Here is a 24000-nt window from a genome sequence, read left to right on the forward strand (position 1 = left end):
TTCAACTTTCCTGTCTTTGGTTCAAATACAAAATATGAGTATTTTGGAAAATAAATATTTTTCATCAATATCTTTGTCACATAGATTTCAGGTTTCAGTTGGTATTAGTCAAATAATCAGTATATATTCGAATAGCTTTTCCTAAACATATCTCAAGATTTAATATTTTAAGGAAATATTCTACATATCTTCTTAGTTCACCACAGGTTTCTTCTTATAAAACGTAAAATATTTTGAAGAATAACTAAATCATTTCCCCTTGCATGACTTCCAACCTAACCTAACCTAACCTATCCTAAGCTCCACTCTCATTCTTTAAAATTCATGAAATCTAAATTTTGAAAACGGCTTTTGTTTACCCTCCAAGTCCTAGTACGAGGTCCCTAAATGATCTGAAAAAAAAAAATCAAATAATTACTAAAATATTTCTCCCGAGTCTTCCCCTCATTTTCCCTCCCTCTGACCCTTCAATCTATTGAGAATTTACAAAAATTTCCCCTTGAAAACCATACAACTTTTGTTTACCCTCTAAAGTCTAAGTCCTAGTACAAGGTCCTTAAACGTTCTGAAAGAATTTCAAATAATTACTAAAATATTTCTCCCGAGTCTTCCCCTTATTTCCCCTCTCTCTGACCCCTTAATCTATCGAGAATTTACAAAAATTTCCCTTTGAAAACCATACAACTTTTGTTTACACTTCAAGTCCTAGTACGAGGTCCCTAAACGTTCTCAAAAATTTCAAATAATTACTAAAACATTTCTCCCGAGTCTTCCCCTCATTTCCCCTCCCTCTGACCCCTTAATCTATCGAGAATTTACGAAAATCTCCCCTCCCCCCCGACCACTTTTTCCCCTCGACGGCATGACGCCGATATCCAATATCTATCGACCTTGCAATTGGTGGACGAATTCAAAATATTTCCTTCTTCTCTTGCATTCGCTTGATTCCTCTTCCGAGTTGAAAATATCCTTTTCCTTTATGACTTTATGTGCAAAGAATTGAGGAATATTTGTTGATGAAAAGAGTGTACGATTCTAAAGTGTTGGAAAGGAATAAAGAGAGACACAATACAGATGTGTGATGTGTGATGTGTGTGTGATTGTGTTTGTGTATGTATGTGTACGTGGAATGTGTATGGATTCATATATGTTTTTAAAATTACTGCATTATCTTTCGAACAGATTCTTCTTAATAATGATATGTTCTATACCTCATTCGTAGAATTCTAAATATACTCTATCCAGTATTCAGAGACTATTCCAGTCACGTTTTCATTATATTTTTACCTTGGTCTCTTCATTCCAGTATTCACAGATTATTCCACTGTTGTTATCATCATATTATCTCCCTGGTCTCTTTAATCCAGTATCTACAGATCATTCAACTTCCGTTCTCATCATATTATCTCCGTAATCTCTTCGATCCGGTATCCACAGATCATCCAACTTCCGTTCTCATCATATTATCTCCCTGGTCTCTTCGATCCAGTATCCATAGATCATTCAACTTCCGTTCTCTTCATATTATCTCCCTAATCTCTTCGATCCAGTATTCACAGATCATTCAACTTCCGTTCTCATCATATCTCCCTAATCTCTTCGATCCAGTATCCAAAGATCATTCAACTTCCATTCTCATCATATTATCTCCATAATCTCTTCGATCCAGTATCCACAGATCATTCAACTTCCATTCTCATCATATTATCTCCATAATCTCTTCGATCCAGTATCCACAGATCATTCAACTTCCGTTCTCATCTTATTATCTCCCTGGTCTCTTCGATCCAATATTCACAGATCATTCAACTTCCCTTTCTCATCCTATTATCTCCGTAATCTCTTTGATCCAGTATCCAAAGATCATTCAAATTCCGTTCTCATCATATTATCTCCATAATCTCTTCGATCCAGTATCCAAAGATCATTCAACTTCCGTTTTCATCTTATTATCTCCCTGGTCTCTTCGATCCAATATTTAGAGATCATTCAACTTCCATTCTCATCCTATTATCTCCGTAATCTCTTCGATCCATTATCCAAAGATCATTCAACTTCCGTTCTCATCTTATTATCTCCATAATCTCTTCGATCCAGTATCCAAAGATCATTCAACTCCCGTTCTCATCATATTATCTCCGTAATCTCTTCAATCCAGTATCCAAAGATCATTCAAATTCCGTTCTCATCCTATTATCTCCATAATCTACTCGATCCAGTATCCAAAGATCATTCAACTTCCATTCTCATCATATTATCTCCATAATCTCTTCAATCCAGTATCCACAGATCATTCAACTTCTGTTCTCATCTTGTTATCTCCCTGGTCTTTTCGATCCAATAATCACAGATCATTCAACTTCCGTTCTCATCCTATTATCTCCGTAATCTCTTCGATCCAATATTCAGAGATCATTCAACTTCCATTCTCATCCTATTATCTCCGTAATCTCTTCGATCCAGTATCTTAAGATCATTCAAATTCCGTTCTCATCATATTATCTCCATAATCTCTTCGATCCAGTATCCAAAGATCATTCAACTCCCGTTCTCATCACATTATCTCCCTAATCTCTTCGATCCAGTATCCACAGATCATTCAACTTCCATTCTCATCATATTATCTCCATAATCTCTTCGATCCAGTATCCACAGATCATTTAACTTCCGTTCTCATCTTATTATCTTCCTGGTCTCTTCGATCCAATAATCACAGATCGTTCAACTTCCGTTCTCATCATATTATCTCCATAATCTCTTGGATCCAGTATCCAAAGATCATTCAACTTCCGTTCTCATCTTATTATCTCCCTGATCTCTTCGATCCAGTATCCACAGATCATTCAACTTACATTCTCATCATATTTCCCTGGTCTCTTCGATCCAGTATTCACAGATCATTCAACTTCTGTTCTCATCACATTATCTCCCTAATCTCTTCGATCCATTGTCCAAAGATCATTCAAATTCCATTCTCACCATATTATCTCCCTGATCTCTTTGATCAACTTCCGTTCTCATCATATTATCGCCCTGGTTTCATCGATCAACTTCCGTTCTTATCATATTATCTCCCTAATCTCTTCAATCCAGTATTCACAGATAATTTTATTTTCGTTTTTATAATGTTATCTCCCTTGTCTCTTCGATCCAGTATCCACAGATCATCCAACTTCCGTTCTCATCATATTATCTCAGTGGTCTTTCTTCTTCAGGTAGCTCCGACGCCACCAGCAGGACGCTAGCGTCCCCGACCAAAAGTTCCACAGTCTCGGAGAGTGAGACCACGGAAGACGAGAGTGAGACCGACACGGACAACGATTACTTCGGTCTGCCCGAGATAAGACCGCCTATTCAGACGAGACCCAAGTTCAAGAAGTATTGCATAGATGATTTCTCCTTCATCAAGGTGCTCGGCAAAGGAAGTTACGGAAAGGTAATGTAACGTTGGAACCCGAAAGTTTAAACTTGCAGCAAATGTTTTAATGTTGAAGAGGCTGACATAAGTCTCTTTTTAGAGTTTATATATGTAAGATGTATCTAAATTTTGTTGTTATTCTTGAAATATGTTATGTAAGATCTATTTCAATGCTGTTACTGTTCTTAAAATATGTTATCTTCATTGTTCCTTCCTTTTTTTGTAGTTTATTTATTTCCTTATCTTTTTTTAGTTTATTTATGTAAGATTTATTCTAATGTTGTTACTGTTCTTGAAATATGTTATCTTCATTATTCATTCCTTCTCTTGTAGTTTATTTATTTCTTATTTTCTTTACTCACTTGTTAGAGCCCCTGGGATTACAGCATCCGGCTTTTCTTACTGTCTAGGATTAGAGTTCTCTTGCTTGAGGGTACACTCGGGCACAGTATTCTATCGTATTTTTCTTCTTATCGTTTTGTTGAAGTTTCTATAGTTTATTTAGGAAACATCTATTTTGATGTTATTTCATTTTTCCTTGTTTCCTCTCCTCACTGGGATATTTTCACTGTTGGAGTCCTTGGGATTATAGTATCCTGCTTTTCCAACTAGGGTTGTAGTTCAGCTAGCAATAATAATGATAATGATAATAAAACTTGATAGGATAATTGGAATTATTTCCTTTCCTCCCTGGGTTATTTTTTTCCGTTGGTGCCCTTAGGCTTATAGTAACCTGCTTTACCAACTAGGGTTGTAGCTTAGCTAGTAATAATATCGATGGCAATAAGAAAATTGATGGGATGATTGAAACTATTTCCTTTCCTCACTGGGCTACTTTCCCTGTTGGAGCCACTGGGCTAATAGCACTATGCTTTTCCAACTAGGGTTGTAACTTTGCTAGTAATTATGATAATAATGATATAACCCCGACTGAGATGAGAGTAATGGTTGTACAATTATGGCTAGGATCCCTTGGGATTATAGCATCCTGCTTTTCCAACTAGGGTTGTAGTTTAGCTAGTAATTATGATAATAATGATATAACCCCAACTGAAAATGAGATTAGTGGTTGTACAATTATGTCTAGGATCCCTTGGGATCATAGCATCCAGCTTTTCCAACTAGGGTTGTAGCTTAGCTTGTAATAATGATAATAATACTATGACCACGAATGAGAATAAAATTAGTGGTTGTACAATTATGACAGCTGCTGGTTTTAAAAGATCTATTTTAATGTTGTTTCTGTTCTTAAAATATGTTATCTTCCGTGTTAATTCCTTCCCTTGTAGTTTACTTATTTCCTTATTTCCTCTCTTCACTGGGATATTTTCCCCTGTTGGGGCCCTTGTGCTTATAGCATCCTGCTTTTCTTACTAGGGTTGTAGCTTATCTAGTAATAATGATAATAATAATATAACCCCGACTGAGAATGAGAGTAATGGTTGTACAACTATAGCAGCCGCTGGTTGTAGGGACATGACAGCCCTCGCCTTGGGAACTTGAACGGCTGACTATTGATTTATAGGCTAGTTTGTCTTATCGTCTGTTTCCAGGCGAGATTGTTGATTTTGATGGAGTAGGAATGGTAAAAATGGGTAAAATAATGATGATAATAGGAGTAAAATTTGTGTTTTTAATATCAATATTTGTTGTTTTATTTGTAGGCGTAATAGTAGTAGATATGGTGATTTTAACTGAGGTAATATTGGCTTTTTAATATCAATGTATGTTATTTCATTTGTAGGTGTAATAATAGTAACGATGGTTAGTTAGTTTAATAATTTTAACTTGAGTAAAATTTGTGTTTTTAATATCAATATTTGTTGTTTTATTTGTAGGCGTAATAGTAGAGATGGTGATTTTAACTGACGTAAAATTGGCGTTTTTATTTGTAAATTTGTAGTTTGTTTGGTAGGTGTAGTAGTAATAACAATGGTTAGTTAGTTTAGTAATTTTAAGTAAATTAAAATTTGCGTTTTATTATTAATCTTTGTTGTTTTATTGGTAGGCGTGATAGTAGTAGCCATGGTTAGTTAGTTTAGTAATTTCAACTGAAGTGAAATTTGCGTTTTATTATTAATCTTTATTGTTTTATTTTTAGTCGTACTAGTAGTAACGATGGTTAGTTAGTTTAGTAATTTCAAATGAAGTAAAATTTGCGTTTTTATTATTAATCTTTATTGTTTTATTTTTAGTCGTACTAGTAGTAACGATGGTTAGTTAGTTTAGTAATTTCAAATGAAGTAAAATTTGCGTTTTTATTATTAATCTTTATTGTTTTATTTGCAGTCGTACTAGTAGTAACGATGGTTAGTTAGTTTAGTAATTTCAAATGAAGTAAAATTTGCGTTTTTATTATTAATCTTTATTGTTTTATTTGCAGTCGTACTAGTAGTAACGATGGTTAGTTAGTTTAGTAATTTCAAATGAAGTAAAATTTGCGTTTTTATTATTAATCTTTATTGTTTTATTTGCAGTCGTACTAGTAGTAACGATGGTTAGTTAGTTTAGTAATTTCAAATGAAGTAAAATTTGCGTTTTTATTATTAATCTTTATTGTTTTATTTGCAGTCGTACTAGTAGTAACGATGGTTAGTTAGTTTAGTAATTTCAAATGAAGTAAAATTTGCGTTTTTATTATTAATCTTTATTGTTTTATTTGCAGTCGTACTAGTAGTAACGATGGTTAGTTAGTTTAGTAATTTCAAATGAAGTAAAATTTGCGTTTTTATTATTAATCTTTATTGTTTTATTTGCAGTCGTACTAGTAGTAACGATGGTTAGTTAGTTTAGTAATTTCAAATGAAGTAAAATTTGCGTTTTTATTATTAATCTTTATTGTTTTATTTGCAGTCGTACTAGTAGTAACGATGGTTAGTTAGTTTAGTAATTTCAAATGAAGTAAAATTTGCGTTTTTATTATTAATCTTTATTGTTTTATTTGCAGTCGTACTAGTAGTAACGATGGTTAGTTAGTTTAGTAATTTTAACTAAAGTAAAATTGGGACTTTTATTAATAACATTTTTAGCTTTATAAGTAGGTGTGAAAATAGTAGGAATGTTTTGTTAGTTTGGTAATTTTAACTGAAGGAAAAATGGCTTTTTTATTAGTAATATCTGTAGTTTTATATATAGGTGTGAAAATAGTAGCAATGTTTCGTTAGTTTAGTAATTTTAACTGAAGTAAAACTGGCGTTTTTATTAGTGGTTTTTGTCGCTATATAAGTAGGTGTAGAAATAGTACCAATATTTAGTTAGTCTAGCACTTTTAACTATATGCCTAGTATTAAAGAAGGCAATTTGATCCCTCAAAGTCCTCTAAACATATAATGTTGATAGTTACAATAGTAGTTATCCAATGTATAAGATAAGACGTAATTTCCCTCAAAGTCCTCTAAAAAGATAAAATAATGTTGACAGTTATAATAGTAGTTAACGAATGTATGAAATAAGACATGTAATTTCCCTCCAAGTCTTCTAAAAAGATAAAATATTGTTGATAGTTACAATAGTAGTTATCGAATGTATAAAATAAGACATGTAATTTCCCTCAAAGTCATCTAAAAATATAATATAATGTTGATAGTTACAATAGTAGTTAACGAATGTATAAAATAAGACTTGTAATTTCTCTCAAAGTCCTCGAAAAAGATAAAAGAATACATATAAATTAAAGAAAAACCCCAAATAAAGATAAAAGAGTGAAATTACCATTATCACAACCACTCAAAATCCTCACATATACGATGAAAATATTATCCATAATAACAATTTCTGTAGACGTAAAGTAGAAAAAACAGCCAAAATAACAATAAACAGTTTCCATGCAGCAGGAACTCATAAACCAATCCTGTATAGGGACGGGAAAAAAGGGAAGAGAATTATGAGAACTTATTACAGTAAGTCGCCACCTCGTAGACTATTGGATTTTCCCTCTCGTTTGGTGGTCAATGGAGGGAAAGAAATAACATACCTTTCTGGGTCGACTCTGAGGATTTCTTTCCAGCCTTTCCAGCCTTTCCAGACATGTTTTCCATGCGGCCTCTGGTGGAGGCTTTATACCTTGGGAGGTATGGAAGTTTATACATTGAATGGTATGGATGTTATAAGGGGAAAATGTAGTAAAAATTATTATTTAGAGATAAGTGCTAGGAGATTTTCTTTCCAGGCTTTCCAGGCATATTTTCCATGCTTCCTCTGGTGGAGGCTTTATACCTTAGGAGGTATGGAAGTTTATACACCAGAATATATGGATGTTATAAGGGGAAAATGTAGTAAAAACTACTATTCAGAGATGAATACTAGATTTCCATTCCAGGCTTTCCAGGCTTTCCAGGCATGCTTTATACCTTGGGAGGTATGGAGGTTTAGATACTAGTAAAAATTATTATTTAGAGATAAATACTAGGAGATTTCCATTCCAGGCTTTCCAGGCTTTCCAGGCATGTTTTCCATGCGTTCTCTGGTGGAGGCTTTATACCTTGAGTGGTATGGATGTTTATACACTAAAAGGTATTATGTTATTAAGGAGAAAATGTAGCAAAACTTATTAGTTAGAGAGAAATGACAAGAGATTTTTATTTTTATTTTTTTTTTAGAAAAAAAGGGACTAATATTTCTCTCAAATCTTTCCAGGCATGTTTTCCATGCATCCTCTGGTGAAAGCTTTATATCTTGGGAGGTATGGATGTTGTAAGGGAGAAAAATGTAGATAAATGATTATTTAGAAAAATTTAAAGAAATTTTTACTATTTTTTTTTTGGTAGAAAAATAAGAAATATTGTTTCTCTCAAAGCTTTCCAGCCATGTTTTCCATGCGTCCTCTGGGCGAGGCATTATACATTGGCAGCTATGGATATTATAAGGGAGAAAAATGTAGTAAAATACTTCGAAAGAAATACTAAGAAAAAAAGGATGAACGAATGTTCCATGTTGTCTAAAGTAAAATGTTTATTCTATTTTGAATATTTCCTCTCGTAGAGGCTGTACATCCCCCTGGGGGAATAAGGGAAAAATAACAAAAGAAAGGAAATTTCATCATATTCTAGGTTTCCCGTCTTTGTTCGCACCCTACAGACCAAATGGAAATACAAAGAAATAAAGGCATCTGGAAAAGGGAAATTTTCCTGTTTTGCTTTTTTTCAAAGAAAAAAAGTTAAGGGAATTGGTTCTAAAAAAAGTATTTTTTAATGTGTTAGAGACTTTGGAAAAAGAATATTTTCCTATTTTTTAGTTATACAATGAAAAATAAATTAATGGAATTGTTTCTCAAATTTCTAATGTGTCAGATGCTTAAGAAATAAAGGAGTTTGGAATTGGTTAAAAGATGTTAAGGGAATTGCTTCTCAGATACATGGATTTATAATGTGTCAGATGCTTAAAAAGTGAAGGAGTTTGGAATTGGTTAAAAGGAGTTATGGGAATTGGTTCTAAAATAAAAGTATGTTTAATGTGTCAGATGCCTAAAAACTAAATGAGTTTGGAATTGGTTAAAATAAGTTAAGGGAATCGGTAGTATAAAAAAGGATTTCTAATGTGTCAGATGCTTAGAAAATAAAGGAGTTGGGAATTGGTTAAAAGGAGTTAAGGGAATTGGTTCTCAAATAAATATATTTTTAATGTGTCAGATGTTTAAAAACTATAGGTTTTCGGAATTGGTTAAAAGAAGTTAAGGGAATCGGTAGTATAAAAAAGGATTTCTAATGTGTCAGATGCTTAGAAAATAAAAGAGTTGGGAATTGGTTAAAGAAAAATTTAGTGTCAAATGCTCAATATAAATAAAGGAGTTCGGAATTTGTTAAAAAAATTTGTTTGTTGAAGTGGCAGATGTTTAAAAACTAAGGGAGTCGGGAATTGGTTATCAAATAAGAGTTTAGATTTGATTAAAAAAAAAGATTCAAGTGTCAGATGCCCAAGATAAATAAAGAGTTCGATATTAGTATTTTCTTTTTGTGCCAGAGGCTTAAAAAAATAAAGGAGTTGGGAATTGATTCTCAAAAAAAGTAGTTTGGAATTAATTTAAAAAAAAAAATTGTGTCAGATGCTTAAGCTAAACAAATGAGCTTGGAATTCGTAAAACTTTTTTTTTTTTTTTAAAGTGACAGATGCTCAAAAAATTTGGTTCTCGATTTTTTTTAAAGTGACAGATGCTCAAAAAATTTGGTTCTCGATTTTTTTTAAAGTGACAGGTGCTCAAAAAATTTGGTTCTCGATTTTTTTTAAAGTGACAGGTGCTCAAAAAATTTGGTTCTCGATTTTTTTTTCTTTTTAAAGTGACAGATGCTCAATAAATTTGGTTCTCAATTTTTTTTTGTGACAGATGCTCGAAAAATTTGTTTCTCGATTTATTTTTTATTTTTTTTTTTAAAGTGACAGATGCTAATGCTAAAAAAATTTGGTTCTCGATTTTTTTATTTTTATTTTGTGACAGATGCTCAAAAATTTGGTTCTCGACTTTTTTTGGTGACATGCTCAAAAAATTTGGTTCTCGATTTTTTTTAAGTGACAGATGCTCAAAAAATTTGGTTCTCGACTTTTTTTGGTGACATGCTCAAAAAATTTGGTTCTCGATTTTTTTTTAAGTGACAGATGCTAAAAAAATTTGGTTCTCGATTTTTTTAAGTGACAGATGCTCAAAAAATTTGGTACTCGATCTTTTTTTTCTTTTTTTTAAGTGACAGTTACTCAAAATATTTTTGGTTCTCGATATTTTTTTTTGAAAGTAACAGATGCTAAAAAAATTTGGTTCTCGATTTTTTTATTTTTTTATCTTTTAAAGTGACAGATGCTAAAAAGATTTGGTTCTCGATTTTTTCTTAAAGTGACAGATGCTCAAAAAATTTGGTTCTCGATTTTTTCTTAAAAAATTTGGTTCTCGAATTTTTTTTTAAAGTGACATGCTCAAAAAATTTGGTTCTCGATTTTTTTTAGTGACATGCTCAAAAAATTTGGTTCTCGATTTTTTTTAAAGTGACAGATGCTCAAAAAATTTGGTTCTCAATCTTTTTTTAAAGTGACAGATGCTCAAAAAATTTGGTTCTCGATTTTTTTTAAAGTGACAGATGCTCGAAAAATTTGGTCCTCGATTTTTTTTTTTTTTTTTTGTGTATGAAATCCTTAAATAAATAAAGAACGAGTTTTAGGCAGATACAAAATGAGTAACGAAAGAGGCTTAAGGTGAAAAGCCCACTTGATGCAGATAATTTCTCCCTTTACCGCACGATATTCCAGAGCAGGACGCGCACACACACGCGCACACACACGCACACACACACACACACGCACTCACACGCACTCAACCACACGATTTCACTCCCGTTTAGGAATTTCTGGCATGACGTTCATTCCACTCCTCTCCTTCAGAAGTCCTTCCAGTTGTAAACGGCTTCCAACGTTACTAAAGGTAAAATGGAAGGAATTGCTCAGGAGCCACAAGGTTAATCTCTCCTGGTGTCGCCACCCCCTCCCCCCTTCACCAGCTAATAAAGGCTGCATTTGTTGTTGTTGTTGTTGCTGTTACGTTGTATATACTGTATGTACATGTGTATGTGCATATATGATAAAATATAGTTTATATTTAAATTATGTATATATACATATATCTATATAGTATCTTTATATACATATGTATAAATATGTATGTATATACACAGATATATATATATATATATATATATATATATATATATATATATATATATATATATATATATATATATATATATATATATATTGTGTATATATGCATAAATGTACACGTATATGCATAAAAATACATGAATATGGACATATATATGTACAGCAAATATATATATATAATCATATATATAGTATATTTACCTACATACAATGTATACATACACACATATGCATGATACGTATATATGTATACACAAACACACACATACCACAAACCTCTAGACATCTGAGGTCAACTCCCCACATTCGAGACATCGCCTCTCCTTCTTCTCCTCCTCCGGATGGACACTACATAGATAAAAAAAGCAAAGTAAAAAGTAAAAAAAAAAAAAAAAAAAAGGAAGGAAGTGATTAAGTAAAATTATGGGACTCCCATATACTCGGGCAAAAGGTGCTTTATCTTAGTGTTGGAAAGAACCATTTATTTCGACCGCCAAAATTTATTTTTACCGGTTCAAACGATGCTCGCGAAGGGTAAACAACCATAAGCCTTGATTTGTGATCCCGTTCGGAAGCTGTAAAGTGCATGATTTTTTATTGTGACGTCATATTTACGAAAATGGTCGTCCGTAGGTAATGCGGAGTTTCAATCTTTGGTTTCTTTATTATTATTGTAATTATTATTATTATTGTTATTGTTACTGTTATTATCATTATTATTACTATCAATATTATTGTTATCGTTATCGTTATCGTTGTCTTTGTCGTTATCGTCATCGTTATCGTTGTCGTTGTCGTTGTTGTTTTTATTTTTATTTTAATTTTTTATTTTTATTATTATTATTATTATTATTATTATTATTATTATTATTATTATTAATGTTATTATTATTATTATTATTATTATTATTATTATTATTATTATTATTATTATTATTACTTGCTAAGCTACAACCCCAGTTGGTAAAGTACAATGCTATAAGCCCGAGGGCTCCAATATGGAAAATACCCCAGTGAGGAAAAGACATAAGGAAACTGCAAGAAAAGTAATCAACAATCAATATAAAATATTTTAAGAACATTAACAGCATTGAAATAAATATTTCATATATAAACTAGAAAAACCTAAAAAAAATAAACAAGAGAAAGAGAAATAAGATAGAAGTGTGCTAGAGTTTACCCTCAAGCAAGAGAACTCTACTCCAATACTATTTGTTTATAACTCTTAGGTATTGTAAGATGTTATATTTATGACATGGAGGAATATATAAGAGTTATAAAAATATTTTGTCTCAACAACACAAAGAATGGGTCATATTTCTGGTCTGATAGTTTTAGGTAACAAGAATGTTTGGCCATTTGTAGCTTTACTCTGCCTACATAAAAAGGATTGGGATATAAAGAAGTTCTAGTTACGTAATACAAATCTGTTTTTATAAAAATAGATGATAAAAATGATAAAACTCGATATTAAAAATTGTGTAAAGGCATAAGGCAGTGCAACTTGCGTAATGGAGACTACATGTTTAAGTCTTAACTAAATCTGCAGTGAATAATAAGTATTCATGAAAAAAATATCCTGCTATAGAAATATCTAAAAAAAACACTAAAATATTTAATGAGAAACTGGAAAATAATGGAAGCCTTTCTTAACTAAATCTGCAGTGAATAATAAGTATTCATGAAAAAATATCCTGCTATAGAATATCTAAAAAACAATAAAATATTTAATGAGTACTGGAAAATAATGGAAGCCTTTCTTAACTAAATCTGCAATGAATAATAATTATTCATGAAAAAAATATCCTGTTATATATAGAAATATCTATTAAAACACTAAAATATTTAATGAGAAACTGGAAAATAAGGGAAGCTTTTCTTTCCATCCTGTACATTAAATAGAAATGTAGCTACTATACTATCATGAACATAATATGAAAGGATTTAATGAGTTTGAATAATCGGTTTGGCTATTTTTCATAAAAAAAAATATCCTGTTATAGAAATATCTAAAAAACACTAAAATATTTAATGAGAAACTGGAAAATAATGGAAGCCTTTCTTTCCATCCTGTATATTAAATAGAAATGTAGCTACTATACTATCATGAACGTAATATAAAAGGAATTAATGAGTTTGAATAATCGGTTTGGCAGTTTTTCATTAAAAAAAAAATATCCTGTTATATAAAGAAATGAAGAAAAAACACTAAAATGTTTAAGGAGAAACTGGAAATAGAAGTCTTTCTTTTCATCCTGTATATAAGATAGCAATATAGCTACTATTCTATCATGAACATAATATAAAAGGAATTAATGAGTTGGAATAATAATTGTAATTATTTATGAAGAAAAAAATTCCCCTTATATACAGTAATATATAAAAAAAAGCACTAAAACTTTAAAGGAGAAACTGGAAATTAATAGAAGCATTTCTTTTCACCTTGATGTTGGATGTTGAATCACATGTTCAAAGTACTAGCTTTCCATTCTTTCTGTTTTTGATGATAAAAAAAAGTGTTGTTTCCTTTTATATATTTTAATTTCCGAACCGTGAAATTATTACCCCGGAAATAATGATGAATATAAACCAAATAGAATATATTGTTTAACTGTAAACCTAGACCGTAAAATAAACCCTGAATAAGAACAATGAAAACTTCGAATAACGAACAATTACTGAAAACGTGAATGTAGATGAAAACCCAGAATAACGAACAATTACTGGGAGAGTGAATGTAGTATAGAAAACAAATGGAAAAACGACGAGACTGAGAAATATAATGAACAAAATAACGCAAACAATGGCAGCAGATTCAGCAGAGAATAATTGCAGGACATCATAACAATGGATTCTGTTTTATTATTGTTGTCTGGAACCGTTTGTTGCAGTTCGTAATTACAAATCATTTTTAGAAAGATTTTTGTCTGATCTTGCATTCACAGAAAGAGCAAGGGTGGTATTTCTGATAGCCAAGGGTAAAATTACACACACTCACATATGCATGTATATATATATATATATATATATATATATATATATATACAAATACATATATATATATATATATATATATATATATATATATATATATATATATATATACATATATATATATATATATATATATATATGTATATATATATATATATATATATATATATACATATATATATATATATATATATATATATATATATATATATATATATCTATACATCCACACACTATATATATATATATATATATATATATATATATATACATAATATATATATATATATATATATATATATATATATATATATATATATATATATATATATATATATATATACAAATACATATATATATATATATATATATATATATATATATATATATATATATATACATATATATATATATATATATATATATATATATGTATATATATATATATATATATACATATATATATATATATATATATATATATATATATATATATATCTATACATCCACACACTATATATATATATATATATATATATATATATACATAATATATATATATATATATATATATATATATATATATATATATATATATATATATATTATGTATATATATACATAAATTGTCTTTTGTGCATCAACCTGAGATTTCATTAATAAATAATTTAATACTTAGAAAATTAAAAAAAGTAAAATATTAATTATCCTCGATATAAATGAATAAACAATTACAATATTTCCCTTTCAAGAAAATCTTGTCATTCTAAAACTTTGAAAGGAATTTTACGGTTAAAATTTATTCCTTTACATATATGAATGAAATATAAAAAGAAAAAACATGCCATAAATATAAAATGAAATAAAAATGTATGACCTTCACATATCTTAGAATGAAAGAGAACTTTTTTCAATACATTTTCTCTCTCTCTCTCTCTCTCTCTCTCTCTCTCTCTCTCTCTCTCTCTCTCTCTATATATATATATATATATATATATATATATGTATATATATATGTATATATATATACAGTATATATATATATATATATATATATATATATATTTATATATATATATATATATATATATATATATACATATATATATATATATATATATATATATATATATATATATATATATATATATATATATTTATATATATATACTGTATATATATATATGGGTATATATATATATATATATATATATAAACATACCATAAATATAAAATGAAATAAAAATGTATGACCTTCACATATCTTGAAATAACAGAAAAAATGTTTTTCACATACATTTTTCCTTTTTCAAAAAAACTGAACTCATACCCGTTTCTTTTCCCTCCAAGTTCAATCTGGGCGTTTTACATACCATCATTTCTATCCTCTCCGAGCCACGTGGTTTCCATTTTCTTTTTCTGAAGCACAATTTGCCCTTCGGTTTTTTATTTTATATTCCATGTTTTTTTTTTCCTTTTTCAGTGCGTTTTAATATCGGTCTTTCCTATGGAATCTTCGTTTTGTATGCGAGATTGTAATCCACTCACGGTTCGTCGAGTAATCTGTTTCAATCTTTAATTTTCACTTCTGGGTTCATAACTTGATTGAATGAAAGAACATAATACATTCATACATACACATACACACACACACTCATATATATATATATATATATATATATATATATATAAATATATATATATATATATATATATATATATATATATATATATATATATATATATGTATATATATATATATATATATATATATATATATATGTATATATATATATATATATATATATATATATATATATATATATATATATATATATATATATATATATAAATGTGTGTGCTTATTTATGAATAAGGAAATTTTCGAGGACTTTGTCCTACAGTGGATTAGAAGCGAGTGCATTTGTTGTTGTTGTTGTTGTTGTTGTTGTGTGTGTGTGCTTAGGATCACACACACATACACACACATATACTTATATATTAAAATACACAATTTTCCGTGTATTTATGATAAATAAAATAAACCCACAATGTATGAAAAATTATACTTGTTTTGAGCTTTCGAAGGGACTATGTCACTTCCTCTTCAGAAAAAAAGGAAGGGAGATGGTCCCTCCGAAAGATCGAAATAAATCTCATTTTTCATAAATTGTGAGTTTATATATATATATATACATATATATATATATAAATATATATATATATATATATATATATATATATATATATATATATATGTATATATATGTATATATATATATATATATATATATATATATATATATATATACATATATATAAATGTATATATATACATATATATATATATATATATATATATATATATATATATCAGGTAACTTATAACTACCTGGTCCTGTCAATATTTGATCTTACAACTATCAATAGATATCACAGATAACGGCACAAAAACTAGCAACGCTCTTTATTTGACTAGTGCTAGTGACAATAGATAGCAACAAATCCAGGAAAACGAACTGAATCAATGGCAAAATAAAAAATAAAAAATATAGCTCAGAATGGCAGCGAATTACGGCCAGCAATTTGGCGCATGCAAAAACCAGATAAAAAGAGCAGAGTAAACAGCAGTGGAATAAATGAATTTCACATAGGCCTAATGTCGTGTTTCGCCCCTCCCTAAAATTTGGGTTTTGATTTGATGTGTGTATATGGGGCTGCTGCTGCTCGGGATTTCGAAGCTTTCTTTTATAGCTTTTATAATGATTTAATTTTCTAGGTTTTATTTTTTCTATCTATCTTCTATTACAATAATTATATTCAAGAAAACTTTAATGTCTTTAATTGTTTAACTTTCATTGAAATGAACTCTAATTCATCTGTGTTTATCTATATGCTAGTGTACATGACCTGTCAAATATGACGCCTAAATAGTTAGATAGATATGCCCACACGTGCATATGTACCACACTCTCACCAGGGTATGTTTACTCCCCCTTCTCCTACCCACGGGATAAGGAGAGCTGAGCGTGACCGGATATATATATATATATATATATATATATATATATATATATATATATATATATATATATATATAGGGTAGTTTGTAGCGCTACGGCCAAGCGTCCTAATTTGCTTATTATCGCTCCGACTGTTATCTTGTATAGAATAAAAACGTTTGGAAATGGTCTACGGATCTTAAATATGTTGTGTAAGGGGGGGTCCGGGGGGGAGGGGGGGGGGCGCAGCCCCCCTGGGTAAGGACACGGCTTTTAGCATAGATTAGGTGGGTTTTTTTAAGTTAGCTTCTCCCGCCAAAATCGTTTTTAGAACGACGGCCACAGTTCAAAATATTCCCGTTTTCTACGGGATCTGGCCGTCCCCCTACAAAGGCTCCTATATATATACATATATATATATATATATATATATATATATATATATATATATATTTATATATATGTATATATACATATACATATATATATATATATATATATATATATATATATATATATATATATACATATACATATATATATATATATATATATATATATATAACCAGATACTCACTCTTTATTATATAGAGGAAATTTAACTCTTAGGTAATTTCGTATTTTTTTTAATGGTAATTTAGCTGAGTGACAACAGTGCACATATATACAACTGTGACTGCTGATCTTATTCAACTGATATTTTCATGGAGTTGTGTTATATTATAATCATTGTCTGCAATTGCAACAAATGATTATACTTAACTGCAATTTTCATCTTTTATTCTGCATTATATTTAGTTGCAAGACAATTCATATGGTGATGGTTTTTGTGATCTAGTTCTCATGTTTTTTATTTTTTTTGTTTTTTTTTATCTGCACATTGCATAAGTTGGTATTTACATTTATGGATGATCTGTTTTCATGTTTTTTACTGTTCTTAAACATTTCATTTTAATTGATCATTACTTCTTCGGTAGTGTATTTGTTTCTTGATTTCTTTTCCTCATTTGGCTATTATTCCCTGTTGTAGCCTTTGGGTTAATAGCATCTTGCTTTTTCAACTATGGTTGTAGCAATAATAATAATAATAATAATAATAATAATAATAATAATAATAATAATAATAATATTAATAATAATAGAAATAATAATAATAATAATATTAATATTAATAATAATAATAATAATTGTATTTACTTGGCTTTAGAAACGTGATAATACAGATGGTACCAGCTTCTGATTTAACCATTTTACCGAATATTTATTTTAGTTCAGATAGAAAATAATGAGCTTTCAATTGCATGTATTTGCAACAATCTCTTTAAAAGAGCTTAAAAACCCCTATAGTTAACCTATATGTCACTTCATCTGCAAAGCGAAAAAGCAGACAACTGCATTTAATATTTCTTTTTATTTAGCCAGACTTTTATTTAGCTCCTGTGTCTATTTAGCTGCATGACGATGCAGCTGGCATCTGCATTTTGGCATCGCACTGGCACTCGCCTGGCACTGTCGCCTAATGCGTTTCTGACAAGTGGGTCGCTTCGGAATGATGAATCACAGGAAAAAAGGAAGACTCTTTTCTACTGAGGCTTCGTCTGTCCTCTTCTTGTGGTTCTCGAAGAGACTCAAGGGATAAATATAACGTCTTCCATATGTTAGGATTAAATGCATGATGAGGAGAGGCCTTCTAAGATGGATTACTAAATGAGTGACGAAGAGAAGAATTCTAAAACGGATTACTAATATGAGTGACGAAGAGAAGATTTCTAAAACAGGTTACTAATACGAGTGAGGAAGAGAAGACTTCTAAAAAGGATTACTAATACGAGTGACGAAGAGAAGACTTCTAAACCAGATTACTAATATGAGTGAGGAAGAGAAGAATCCTAAAACGGATTACTAATACGATTGACGAAGAGAAGAATTCTAAAGCGGATTACTAATACGAATGACGAAGGGAAGAATTCTAAAACGGATTACTAATACGAGAGACGAATAGACTTCTAAAACGGATTACTAATACGAGTGACGAAGAGAAAACTTCTAAAACGGATTACTTATACAACGAGTGATGAAGAGAATACTTCTAAAATGGATTACTAATATGAGTGAAAAAGAGAAGATTTCTAAAACAGGTTACTAATACAAGTGACGAAGAGAAGACTTCTAAACCAGATTACTAATACGAGTGAGGAAGAGAAGAATTCTAAAAAGGATTACTAATACGAGTGACGAACAGAAGAATTCTAAAGCGGATTACTAATACGAGTGAGGAAGAGATGAATTCTAAAGTGGATTACTAATATGAGTGAAGAAGAGAAGAATTCTAAAGCGGATTACTAGTACGAGTGATGAAGAGAAGAATTCTAAAGCGGATTACTAATACGAGTGACGAAGAGAAGAATTCTAAAGTGGATTACTAATATGAGTGAAGAAGAGAAGAATTCTAAAGCGGATTACTAATATGAGTGACGAATAGACTTCTAAAACGGATTACTAATACGAGTGACGAAGAGAAAACTTCCAAAACGGATTACTTATACAACGAGTGATGAAGAGAATACTTCTAAAATGGATTACTAATATGAGTGAAAAAGAGAAGATTTCTAAAACAGGTTACTAATACAAGTGACGAAGAGAAGACTTCTAAACCTGATTACTAATACGAGTGAGGAAGAGAAGAATTCTAAAAAGGATTACTAATACGAGTGACGAAGAGAAGAATTCTAAAACGGATTACTAATACGAGTGAGGAAGAGATGAATTCTAAAGTGGATTACTAATATGAGTGAAGAAGAGAAGAATTCTAAAGCGGATTACTAGTACGAGTGACGAAGAGAAGAATTCTAAAGCGGATTACTAATACGAGTGACGAACAGAAGAATTCTAAAGTGGATTAATAATATGAGTGAAGAAGAGAAGAATTCTAAAGCGGATTACTAATACGAGTGACGAACAGAAGAATTCTAAAGTGGATTACTAATATGAGTGAAGAAGAGAAGAATTCTAAAGCGGATTACTAATACGAGTGACGAAGAGAAGAATTCTAAAGCGACTTACTAATACGAGTGACGAAGAGAAGAATTCTAAAGCGGATTACTAATATGAGTGAAGAAGAGAAGAATTTTAAAGCGGATTACTAGTACGAATGATGAAGGGAAGAATTCTAAAGCGGATTACTAATACGAGTGACGAAGAGAAGAATTGTAAAATGGATTACTAGTATGAATGACGAAGTGAAGAATTCTAAAACGGATTACTAATACGAGCGACAAAGAGAAAACTTTTAAAACGGATTACTAGTACGAATGACGAAGTGAAGAATTCTAAAACGGATTACTAATACGAGTGACGAAGAGAAGAATTCTAAAGCGGATTACTAATACGAGTGACGAAGAGAAGAATTCTAAAGTGGATTACTAATATGAGTGAAGAAGAGAAGAATTCTAAAGCGGATTACTAGTACGAGTGACGAAGAGAAGAATTCTAAAGCGGATTACTAATACGAGTGACGAAGAGAAGAATTCTAAAGTGGATTACTAATATGAGTGAAGAAGAGAAGAATTCTAAAGCGGATTACTAATACGAGTGAGGAACAGAAGAATTCTAAAGCGGATTACTAATACGAGTGACGAAGAGAAGAATTCTAAAGCGGATTACTAATACGAGTGACGAAGAGAAGAATTCTAAAGTGGATTACTAATATGAGTGAAGAAGAGAAGAATTCTAAGATGGATTACTAATACGATTGACGAAGAGAAGAATTCTAAAGCGGATTACTAGTACGAATGATGAAGGGAAGAATTCTAAAGCGGATTACTAATACGAGTGACGAAGAGAAGAATTCTAAAATGGATTACTAATACGAGTGACGAAGAGAAGAATTTTAAAACGGATTACTAGTACGAATGACGAAATGAAGAATTCTAAAACGGATTACTAATACGAGCGACGAAGAGAAGAATTCTAAAGCGGATTACTAATACGAGCGCCGAAGAGAAGAATTTTAAAACGGATTACTAATACGAGCGACGAAGAGAAGAATTCTAAAACGGATTACTAATACGAGTGACGAAGAGAAGAATTTTAAAACGGATTACTAGTACGAATGACGAAATGAAGAATTCTAAAACGGATTACTAATACGAGCGACGAAGAGAAGACTTCTAAACCTGATTACTAATACGAGTGACGAAGAGAAGAATTCTAAAACGGATTACTAATACGAGTGACAAAGAGAAGAATTCTAAAACGGATTACTAATACAAGTGACGAAGAGAAGAACTCTAAAACGGATTACTGATACGAATGACGAAGGGTAGAATTCTAAACCGGATTACTAATACGAGTGACAAAGAGAAGAATTCTGAACAGGATTACTAATACGAGGGACGAAGAGAAGAATTCTAAAACGGATTACTAATACGAGTGATGAAGAGGAGAATTCTAAAACGGATTACTGATACGAATGACGAAGGGTAGAATTCTAAACCGGATTACTAATACGAGTGACAAAGAGAAGAATTCTGAACAGGATTACTAATACGAGGGACGAAGAGAAGAATTCTAAAACGGATTACTAATACGAGTGACGAAGAGAGGACTTTTAAAACAGGTTACTAATACGAGTGATGAAGAGAAAACTTCTAACAGGGATAACTAACACGAAGAGTGACGAAGAGAAGACCTGTAAAACGAATTACTTATACGACGAGTGATGAATAGAAGACCTGTAAAGCGATTTCTTATATGGCAAGTGACGAAGAGAAGACCTGTAAAATGGATTATTTATACGACAAGTGACGAATAGAAGACCTGTAAAGTGATTGCGATTTCTTATACGACGAGTGACGAAGAGAAGACCTCTAAAAGGGATTATTTATACGACAAGTGACGAATAGAAGACCTGTAAAGCGATTGCGATTTCTTATACGACGAGTGACGAAGAGAAGACCTGTAAAACGGATTATTTATATGACTAGTGACGAATAGAGGACCTGTAAAGCAATTTCTTATACGATGAGTGACGAAGAGAAGAACTCTAAAACGAATTACTTATACGACGAGTGACGAAGAGAATACTTTTAAAACGGATTACTTATACAACGAGTGACGAAGAGAATACTTCTAAAATGGATTACCTATACAATGAGTGACGAAGAGAATACTTCTAAAACAGATAACTAATACGACAAGTGACAAAAAGAAGACTTCTAAAACGGATTACTAATACGACTAGTGACGAAAACAAGCCTTATAAAATGAATAACTAATAAGGTCTGTTTATGTTATAGTTATACAAATTGGAAAAATTCAAGATGCTTTTCTAACTTCTTTTAATCAAAGGAAGTTGACTATATCTTGTCAATCGATGCTTGAAAGTTAGAATGTTATTGATAGCAAATGAGTAACAAAAAATCATATTTATTTGACCACTATCAAATTCTTCATAACTTTTTTCTCGAGTATTTCCCTTATTATTCCACCAGTTATCAATTTACCACAAAATATTTTTGAAAATATTTATCAAATTGATTTCAATTAGCTATAACTTCCTACTTATGAAATTTATTTCAGAGATAACTATACCACATGTATTTGGTTCAATTTATTTCTCTGATAAATAAATTTTATGCAATACACAATCTTCAACTTTTCTAAGAGCATATAAATCCAGTTGAATAACCTTCTTACTAATATTTCACAGCAGTTAATGGTATTTTAATGGTACTAATGGATCTCAATTCTTGCTGAAACTATACAGTAGATCAGACAAGTTTTTTTTATATATTTAGCCTAGCTAAAAAAATAATGACTTATCTCTCATATCTTGAAACTTATGTTTTTCTTATATATTTTTTTCACAGAGTGATGTGAGAAAGGAAGGGATGCCCACTCGATCAAATTTTTTGTCCTTTTTTAGGATAACCATCGTTTTTAAGATGTTGTTAATGATAGGTTATGATTGATGATGGTGGACCCTTGATGTAAGGGTACCAGTGAAAATAAGGAGTTGGAAAATTAAGCATAGGAATGTTAAAGGAAACAATAACTAAAGTCCTTTTTCTTTCATAAGAAAATAAATGGGTTTAGGACAGGCATTTATAGAGCGTGAAGAGGAGTCTGATATGCAAATACAGAAATGCTAAAGGGTACAATAACTATTATTATTATTATTATTATTATTATTATTATTATTATTATTATTACTTGCTAAGCTACAGCCCTAGTTGGGAAAGCAGGATGCAGTAAGCCCAAGGGCTCCAATAGGGAAAATAACCCATAGAGGAAAATAAATAAGAGAATAAATAAACTACTGTATATATAAAATAATGAACAATCAAAATGGAATATTTTAAGAACAGTAAAAACATTAATACAAATCTTTCATATATAAACTATAAAAACTTCAAAACCAGGAGAGAAATACTATAGAATAGTGTGCCCGAGTGAACCCTCAAGCAAAAGAACTCTACCTAAATAAAGTGGAACAATACGGTACAGAGGCTATGGCACTGTATATTATTCACAAAATGTAGTGGTTGTGGATATATGTAAAGATTTTTTTTTTTTTAATCGAGGTTTTAAAGTTCGTGGTCCACCCATACTCTCAGGTCACAGTTACAATTATATAATTTCAAAGATTATACACGATCATCAAATCGTTAGAGAATGCACTTAATCACAATATCTATTACATGACTCCAAAAGTGGAGCACTCTCGACTCTAAAATCAAATGATTAGCTAAAGATGAATACAAATAGTATAGATGTATGTGACACTTCAAAAATGACGGCTAAATATTTAGATAAATATGTACACACACACACACACACACACACACACACATACACACACACACACAGATTTAACACTTTCCACTCCCTTCCCCTTTCCTAACTACAACGCGCTAGTTTGGGTAATTAGTGGGATATGGCTGTTTT

The 24000-nt window shown here is 30.5% G+C and overlaps 1 protein-coding gene across 2 annotated transcripts in view; it reads left to right on the forward strand.

The window, feature by feature from the left end:
• The window catches only part of LOC137619689 (uncharacterized), a 97041-nt gene that overhangs the window by 47306 nt on the left and 25735 nt on the right, over positions 1-24000 (forward strand). For both annotated transcript variants that reach the window (XM_068349967.1, XM_068349966.1), the window contains one exon: positions 3216-3436. In XM_068349967.1, the coding sequence (XP_068206068.1) occupies positions 3216-3436 (221 nt within the window). The remainder of the gene's footprint in view (positions 1-3215; positions 3437-24000) is intronic.

The sequence above is a fragment of the Palaemon carinicauda genome, chromosome 26, assembly GCF_036898095.1.
Source record: "Palaemon carinicauda isolate YSFRI2023 chromosome 26, ASM3689809v2, whole genome shotgun sequence".
In the NCBI taxonomy this organism is placed as follows: Eukaryota; Metazoa; Arthropoda; class Malacostraca; order Decapoda; family Palaemonidae; genus Palaemon; species Palaemon carinicauda.